The sequence below is a fragment of the Anoplophora glabripennis genome, unplaced genomic scaffold (assembly GCF_000390285.2).
Source record: "Anoplophora glabripennis isolate ALB-LARVAE unplaced genomic scaffold, Agla_2.0 scaffold47, whole genome shotgun sequence".
Taxonomy (NCBI): Eukaryota; Metazoa; Arthropoda; class Insecta; order Coleoptera; family Cerambycidae; genus Anoplophora; species Anoplophora glabripennis.
In genome coordinates this window covers 122,990-132,248 of record NW_019416342.1, presented here as the reverse complement: position 1 = coordinate 132,248, position 9,259 = coordinate 122,990, and the positions used below count along the sequence as shown (strand labels likewise).

Here is a 9,259-nt window from a genome sequence, read left to right as displayed (position 1 = left end):
TTAAATAGGTCAAACACATAAACAGAAAATTCTTTGATCACTAACATAAATAGGTACCTATATTTATGTATATTAACAATATTCGAAAACATATTTTCTTCCTGCATTTCAATGGTTGTTATTAATCAGTAATTTGTTATTTTTTGTTTCTTTATGAAAACATGAGTCACATTAAACAGTTTAAATAATTGCATCGATTTAATATTAAATTATTAAAATATATATAGCGAGACGACAGATCTGAAATAAATATTAGTCGACTGAAATTTCAGGAAATTCGTATTTTCAAACAATGTTCAATTTCACTCTGTAAAATTTTAATAGGTCGTAAAGTAAAATAATGTAACAGATGCTTTGGGACGCAATGCTTTGTAATTTAATCATTCGTAACAAGAGTATATGTAGAAATTAACTGATCTGGATCGAGACACATGCAATAAGGTTGATGGCCCCAAGAAATTAAACTATATTTTCTTTTTCTTTTACCATTTATCTTAGAAGACAGTTAAACAGATATATTCACAAAGCGCCGTATTTATATTTTCAAAGACCTATCCAGAGGTAAAACATCAACAGTCAACTCTCAACAGAAAAATTTATACGAATCAAATCCACAATAAATCAATTAGAATGAGAAAATTTCCTTTTTTTTGTTTCGCTAATATTTAATAAAACAAGTGTAAACTGTATTAATGTACAATTCATCCTGACATTAGTAACAGTAAAAAAATGGTATCTATATTATGATATACTAGGACCTTTAAAAAAATATGAACCGGCACTACCCGAAGGATGTGGTTTTAATTATGAATAATAGCAAAAACAGTTTGACAACGACACGAGGTGTTCCCAAGCTCCTTTAAGGTCCATAGGAATTTTTTCAGATTATTCTGAGCCCTAAAAGTTTTCTAGAAAATCGATAGACCATGAAAATTTCTAAAAAATTAAAGGTGCTTTTCCAAAGGCGGTTCCGTACCCATCTGGGGTCGCTAACACGGTGAGATTACAGGTTTTTATCCAAGTGACCCGTTAAATAGAAAAATCTTTATTAGTTTAATGTAATACTACATAATATATTATAATATTAATATACTATTCAAATATTTTATTTATTAGGAAAGGAAGCGGCGCCATCTATCCATTAAAAGTTCAATTAATTCACAAGTGAAGGTGAGGTTGTTACAGTTTGCTATCTGCGTGAGAATTCTTCCGCAGCTTAGTGCAGTTCCTGAGCGACAGATGGCAGCATGAAACTTATTAATGCAATTTGATTGGTTAATCGACACAAGTGAGCATTGATTGAAAAATTAATTGGAATGATGTACACCACAGCTCTGTGGTATTTCTATGACAAATACATACAGCAATCTCGAAAAGTTCAGACAATTATGCATTTATAATAGGTATTTTTCTATTACAAAACAGCGGCAACCCTGTTTCGCGGGGGAAAGGTGAGAAATTATCAGCAGCAATGATAATTTAAAATTTAAAAACATTCTAATATATACTGAAGTATTAGTGATATTTACATTCTTTACCTGTGAGTAAACAGTAAACTCATTGTTTCAGGTTTTGCATTAAATTCTGTTACCGGTCCACGTATACATATATTTTATATTAAAGTGTGCTATACTTTTCTTCAACATGACTGATGTAAGTTATTTGCGAATCCACAAATTTATTTATTTTAAAAATCTGTACATGTTTTAGGTTAAAGTACATGAATTTAAAGTCACCATGACTTGTGAGGGCTGTTCGGGGGCTGTAGAAAGAGTTCTTGGAAAATTAAAAGGTAGAAGATACCTACATAGACTTTGTGTTATTTGAAAATAAACAATGTATGTAGCTACGAAACTACCAGAGGTTTTAAAACCAGATCAATGTTATTTTTATTTCAGCGTACTACTTAATGTTCCTTTTTTCAGTAGCTGATTGTATTTACTAATCTTAAGTTGGGAAAAACCCTTACACCTGCAGTTTACTAGATCAATGGAAAAACCAAATTTATATGACATTGACACAAAAACTTTCTGTCTTATCAGAACTTTTTTGAGATATAATAGATTAGATATTTTACAATTTTGCGGTGTAATGTGAACGTTAAATTATTTCAGGTAAAGGAGTCGAGGACTTTAATGTAAATTTGGAAAATCAAAAGGTACAAGTGAAGTCATCTTTACCAGCAAACGAAATCTTGGAGGTTATTAAAAAAACCGGCAAGGAAACACAGCTTATCTCATCTGCATAAAAAATATTCAGTTCAAAGATTCCATATTAATTTAACCAAAATTATGCTTAATAATATATATTATATATTTTAGATATACTTAATTACAAAATTCAGAAAATTTAAGTGAAACTAACATATAAATCGCAGCTATTTTATATACAATTATTAAATGTTTTGTTAATTTAATTGTTATATCATTAAACTACATATTTATGTTTATTTTCAGACATTTATTTTTAGTTATCTCCTGACGTATAAATAAAATTATTATATAAATTATAAAGTTCTTTGTACTATTGTTTTGTTTAAAAAATTGAATTTGTGTCCAAAGCAAAATTTCCGTACCACATTACGTATCCAGTTTTTTAATAATAAAAATTCCACGATTGTTCTTTTCACTCGCATAAAAATTTGTACGAATTAAATATTCTTAAATGATCATTGTTATGCCAAAAAAATGACCTCAACATCTACAGGGTATATAAATAAATAATGACTAGACAAGTACTTGAAAATGATAAGAAAATCCCATTCGTATATTATTTAATCTCCATTTAATATAAATTAAATATACAGGGTGTCCCACCACGAACTCCATCGATGGATATCTGGGAAACTGCTCGAAGAATTTTTTTGAAATTGTGATGGTGTGATAAGGACCGTGGGGCCTACCACGCTAAAATATTTTCAAGGTCATCGTACTTGCGTTTTGTACCAGAAGTAGATACTAACTTCCTTATTTCAAATGGAACACCCCGCATATTATTGCATTTTTGGAAGGAGCGGCTATTTTTAAGTTGAAAATATATAGCACACTCCATACGTAGGATTGACCATTTCTGAGATATTTTGATTTTTAAGCAAAAATTGACACATGTAGACTGTCAGCAAAATTAGTTTTCCCTGAAATATAGGTTTATTTTTTTTGTGCAAATTAGACATTTTGTAGAGGAAGACCTAATTTATCGAATTTGACATGAAAATTTTCCAGTTTTTGTACAGGGTGGTCAAAAAAAATTATCGAATATGAAGTTCAGAAAATATGGAAAACTCGAAATTTTTAAATGGAAATCCCAAATTTTTTTAACGTATTCGCATTCTGCACTAAAATTGAGTGTAACTTTGATAAAGTTTCCCTATACCTAAACCCAGTGGTTTTCATTTTATTTACGAATAAACATTTCCCTTTTCGTAAAATGATGTTTCCATTTGTTTCGCACATTTTAGGTTGGTCGTGACAGGTAAGTAACAATCAACATGACAACTGTCACAGGTTTGTAATATGTCTAATTTGCACAAAAAAAGAAACCAATGTTTCCGGGAAAACTAAATTTTGCCGACAGTCTGCATCTGTCGATTTTTGCTTAAAAATCAAAATATCTCAGAAACGGTCAATCCTAAGTATGGAGTGTGCTATATGTTTTCCACTTAAAAATAGATGCTCCTTCCAAAAATGCAATAATATACAGGAGGTTCCACTTAAAATAAGAATCAACTTCCGGTATAACCAGAAGTATGATGACCTTGAAAATATTTTAGGCCCCACGGTTGTTCGTGGTGGGACACCCTGTATATTTGTTGGGTACACCAGATAATTCAAAGTATATTCGGAGTGTATTTAAATGAACAGGCATAAATGTTACCAGATAATCTTGAGATCCAAATATAATTGAGCCTATATCTTTACTACCACTTCATTTACCAGACAGAATATCAAGTGCATGTAAGACTACATTATTTTGTAAGGTGGTGTAACATTTTTTTATTTTGAAATACGATTTGGTTTTGAGAATATCACATTACTGCAGGTACCTATTAAAATTTTATGTATTAATACATAAATAATAAATTAATGCTATTGTACCCCACACCAAATTTAATGTAAACTTAAACACCCTGTATCACCGAAATTAGGTAAGGTGCCCCGAATATCATATTTTGGGCATGAATTACTTTCAGTATTTCTGGACTTTTATTTATGTACACCCTGTAGTGCAAATGGTTAAACTTTTAGTTTTTTCTCCCCCGTTATGTTGGAACTGACAAATTTGACAACAACTTTGACACTAAAGTATATTTTTAAAATTTTACAATGAATTCATAGGTATTTAATTCTATAATTTGTTTTCAAAACCTTATATGAAATTATAATGACTGAAGTGAGTAATAATAACAAAATCTTTGTTTAGTTTGTATTTAATCGTTCCATTTCAGGATGTTAAAACGTATGTGTACAAACTTGAAATGAAATGTATGAACTGCGTGAAGAAAATATCAAAAGCTCTTGATACGATGAAGGGTAACTATATTAAACTTTAAAGCTAAATTGCATAATATTTTACCCTGTTGCCTTATAAAGCTCTTAAATTTTTTATTCGTCCTTAAAGACAGTCCGGAAAATAGAATACATAGGAAAAGTTTGAAACTGTTTTTTAATGTTTAATTTACTGAAGTGTTCAAATGTAACAATACGTTTTGGTTTCTGTTGATTCTGCGAACGATAAAATTAAATCGATGTACACCAAATTTAGACATTATTTTCAGATAAAGGAATCAAAGAATATAATGTGATGTTTGAGGAGCAACAGGTACAGGTGAAAACGACTTTGTCTCCAGAAGAAGTACTAGAAGTTTTAAAATCCACCGGCAAAGAAGTGAAGATAGCTTCGTCTCCGTAAATTGACTGATGATATGTAGAACATCCTGCAATAAAACTTTTTTGTACATATTAACAATCTTCTGGTACTGGAATTTTTTATTTGACTAAGTCGTCTATAATTTTCTTTCTCTCCTCAGCATCAAGCTTCAGTAGATCGATAGATTTAAGTAACTTTTCCTTCCGACTGATCAATCTTTCTTTCCGTAGCTTCTCGAACTCGTCGGAATGTTCGGTCCGTGGTCTATTTAACGGAGATATATTCACTTTATTTGGGCCGGATTGTTCATAAGAGTTTATCTAGAACATACAATAACAATTTAAAGCGGTTTCTTTCGCTTACAATTGCGGTACATGCATATTTTCAGTAATTACCTCATCGATATCACTATCATCCACATGACCGCCAACTCTTTTTAGTTGGAATCCTCCGATACCGCTTCCCTTTCTTACGAACAACCTCTTCCAAAGTTCCCTACCTAAAATGATCGACAGTGGTGCTTAAAAGGAATCACAGGATTAATTAGTCAAACTAAGAAAAAAAAGTGTTAAAAAACCGTCTTCGAGATATAATGCTGAATTTAAATTTTAAGTTTAGTCAATTAATGCCGTACTTACCATCACTTTTCTGTGAATCACCCTGAAAAACATATTTCTGCTAAATATAAAAGTACTACAACAGCTATTTGCTTAACACAAACCTGTGTTACATATTCCGGTATAATAAAGTCTTGATCAGTATTCTTAACATGCATATACTCCGTAGACCACTCCGGACATTCCCTCATATATTCCTGTGAGGCAACGGTGAAGGGTAAAATGGATGGGGCAGTTTGCACCCAGTAGGCGTCTTTGCCCAATGTCGGGTGATCTTGATGAATTTTGTCTACAAGTAGAAAACATACCTAAAACGTTTAAGTATTTAGTATGAATATAAAAAAGATACACTCTCTCGTATTTACCTGAATATGCCTGTCAATCATCCATACTACTTCAAAGTCATCATCGTCGGTTCCGAACGGATTGATGAGAGTTTCAGCAACTTTCAGCCATCCAACATAAAAGAAAAATTCAATGATTGGCATAAAGGGAAAGCTAAATATAATTATCTCTTTTAAATCTGTAGTTTCCGAGATGAACTGATATCCGATAACTGTTACTAGAAAGTAACCGTAAACAGCCAAAGTAACCACCTAAAATAAATGTAAGTCATGAATTTATAACAGTTTGTTTCTCGTAAATACCTGTGTGTACACCAAAGGAATACTAATCCAGTCAAAGTCTAACAGTCGTCCACAATTAGTTCTAAAACCATTTAATTCATCTAATATGCCTTTCATGCCAAGATCGGTGGTTATTTCACCTTCGTGCCTTGCTCTGGTTGTCACACTAGCTGCCCAAGCTAGTGGCAGCCTAAAATTGTGAGAAATCTACTGAGTCTACAAATGAATAATTTGACCAACAAATTCATACCAATATTTTGAATAAGGTGGAAAATCGTTATCTATCTGTTCTAGCAGGTTTTTCTCTTGCGGAGTCATTAACCCTGCCTCCACGAGATGATTTAATGTAGGAAATCGTTTTTTAACTTTCGGAGACATCATGGTTAGAGTCAGTGTAAATGTTAAACAGGCATACCTCACTATTGTTCTTCTAACTACTCTCGCTCGGTCGTCCTAAACATATCTAAGTCAAGTTACCACAGTTTTGTACGGGGTGGTTTATTTTTTGTTTCATCAGATTGAAAAATAGAAATTAAACAAAACTTAATCGCGTCCTACATCAAAAACTAAAAGTTTTTCAAATGGAATGAGTAATAAACAAGCCATCACTATTTTTTTTTATAATCCACCAGTTTGATGAAGAAAAAATCAAACCACGCGTTATATACAACAGGTAATATTTTACCTGCCCTTTTATAGTAGCTGCAACTAATATTGCTAGATTGTCCGGAAACGGCAAATAAGTGTACTGACTCCACCATCTGGTATACACTATGTTTACGTAAAAACCTAAGACAAAACTGAGAGGTATAAGTCCTCCATATTTGGCGCAATAAGTCACCATTCTCTCAAAATACCTAAAAGTTAATTCAGCGATGATGACAGATCCGATTACTTTCGGTAAAAGTAGACTTATAATCAATTTTTTAAACAATTAAGAGAGAATTCTCACCCTTTCCATGTTGCGTCCAAAGCGTATAGGTATATAAAATTTAACCCATAGTAAATACCGAGAAAGAGTAGTAGATTGGGCCATACGATTTTATAAATACTTCCACGCCATCTATAAATTAAAATTGAATAACGTGCAGTTGTTAAAAATAAAGAATGGTCCAATTATTTACAAGTAGAAGTTAAAAAAGAGTTTTTAATGTGTAAACACATAATTGTAGTTTAAATAAAAATCAAATTTTCTTAATTTTGTCAAATGTAATTAATGATATATTTTCTTAAATGTTATTATTTTAATTAATTAATTCACATAAAAATTACACTAATGTGAACTAGTAAAAAATAAACATACTTATTTAAAAATATGAAACATTTAAAGATATAACACTTTATAAAAGCTTGGAAAGTATGAATTATTATATTTTCAAATCATATGATTGTATTGTTAATAGACTGTTAGGTGCATTTGTTGCCGTTACATAAATTGGGACAATTTATGTAGCAAATTTTGTTACATTAATTTATTAATATAACATGTTACAATAATATAAACTATAACAAATTAAAAAATATCCAAATTAGACGATACGTAAGAAAAAAAACATTACCTCCCTAGAAGTTTAAGAAAACAGCCCAATCCAGTACTTGTAGTTACATCCTTGGTGTACGATACAGTCATTTTTAGACCATATAATTTTTCAAACTGCCGTACAGAACGCAAAATTTATGAAAACTTACAGATAACCATCTCTGGAAATTACGCGTTTTGACTTCATTATCTTAATATCAAATTTTCGTTTTACTATAATTTTTATTAATCTCCAATTGACAATAAAACCTTCAATCCTTATTTACAGCCATTTAAGATAAGATACGCGACAGGTATAGAGCCCAAGATAACTTACTGTCCCAAATCAGCAGGAGCTGATAAAATTTAAGGCTAATAGAAGATATCTACAGAATTTATGGGGTATTAATTTTACAGATCTATAAATATTTTATCATATTTCTTGTAAAAAATTTCAATATACACAGCATGTTTTCTTATTTATGTCACCCTTCGGAAGTTTATCTTCTGGTTATTTTACACCAAAAAGTCTACGACGTAGTTGCACAACCAAACTTCAAACTAAGTTTACTATTAAATTGTTATTAAACCAGTAAAAAGGCGATACTGTAATTAGTTGCAGTTCTTAGGAACCACAAGATTTTTAAAATTGGATAAGTTCATTGCATTTTTAATGAAATTTCTAAATAAAATGCTTTCTTTTCTTTAAGAACAAGCTGTTTTTAAGTTACTTTTTTGATATAAATTAACCTTATTAGCAGAGATTTTTTATTTTTTTAATATGGGTGTTGTATTTTCTTATAAGACGAGTAATGAAAGTGGACTGTATACGTTCTGAATTCAACTGCTTTATTTACTTCATATAATAGTTGCACCACACAATACAAACATGCCTTACAACAACTTCAACGACAACATAATCTCTCTCTGTGCGAGCGCCGCTCAACATTAGCTCCCCGCATTACAAGGCTCGGCACAGCGCCGCACGACGGCAAAGGGCCAAAACAAACATTATATAAATAAAGGCATCTACCTGCGTAGACATACCGCCGCCCTTGGAATGCGGTGCATTTCAATACATATTACAATAACAAAATATGTAATAGTAAAAATAAACAATATTTCAATGTACAATGGTAACATAAATAACATATCAGTCAGATTGATTAAACAAAATACATGATGAGACACATAAATTGGTTGTGATTGCCTTATTACAGATCAACTTCTCAGAAAATGTTATATGGTCTCTATAGGTAGAACGCACACCTTAGTAACCGCACGCTTCACTACACCATTCAAAGTTTTTACACTCACCACCCGCACAACACCATCCTTGCCGGGGTGTAGCTCGGTGATTCTTCCTAGGGGCCACAGGAGAGGGGGAGAATTATCAGCCTTCAACATCACTAACGAGCCAATTTTCACATTACTGTGATCGCGGAACCTCCACTTGGTTCTCTCTTGTAGAGAAGTGATATATTCATTCACCCACCGCTTCCAAAAATGCTGCACTATTTGCTGCAACTGAAGAAAGTGCGATAATCTGTTAACTGGAACGGTTGTAACCTCTANGTTGCAAACATTAAATTCCCTGACTTTCATGAATATTTTTAAAATTCCCTGACTGT

General features: G+C 31.7%; 2 protein-coding genes across 7 annotated transcripts; one reads left to right on the top strand and one right to left on the bottom strand.

Annotated features, from left to right (window-relative positions):
• Nucleotides 1-1,335: 1,335 nt before the first annotated feature.
• Nucleotides 1,336-2,450, top strand: LOC108906459 (metal homeostasis factor ATX1). The gene is made up of 4 exons (XM_018709715.1): nt 1,336-1,451; nt 1,570-1,653; nt 1,711-1,792; nt 2,115-2,450. The coding sequence occupies exons 2-4, from the start codon at nt 1,645-1,647 to the stop codon at nt 2,246-2,248; spliced, it is 225 nt and encodes a 74-aa protein (XP_018565231.1). The 5' UTR covers nt 1,336-1,451; nt 1,570-1,644; the 3' UTR covers nt 2,249-2,450.
• A 2,193-nt stretch (nt 2,451-4,643) lies between these two features.
• On the bottom strand, nt 4,644-7,921 carry LOC108906458 (bestrophin-2). Of its 6 annotated transcripts, none has more exons than XM_018709709.2 (10): nt 7,669-7,921; nt 7,062-7,172; nt 6,795-6,966; nt 6,360-6,562; nt 6,131-6,299; nt 5,849-6,079; nt 5,588-5,791; nt 5,505-5,544; nt 5,262-5,386; nt 4,644-5,186 (listed from the first exon to the last, which is right to left on the bottom strand). In XM_018709709.2, exons 1-10 carry the CDS (start codon nt 7,737-7,739, stop codon nt 4,986-4,988), a joined length of 1,527 nt encoding a protein of 508 aa, XP_018565225.1. In that variant the 5' UTR covers nt 7,740-7,921; the 3' UTR covers nt 4,644-4,985. The 6 variants fall into 6 exon arrangements, with proteins under 6 accessions (XP_018565225.1, XP_018565226.1, XP_018565228.1 ...); XM_018709710.2 differs by having other exon boundaries at nt 5,505-5,541; XM_018709712.2 differs by having other exon boundaries at nt 5,262-5,365; nt 7,669-7,917.
• Between the last annotated feature and the right edge of the window lie 1,338 nt (nt 7,922-9,259).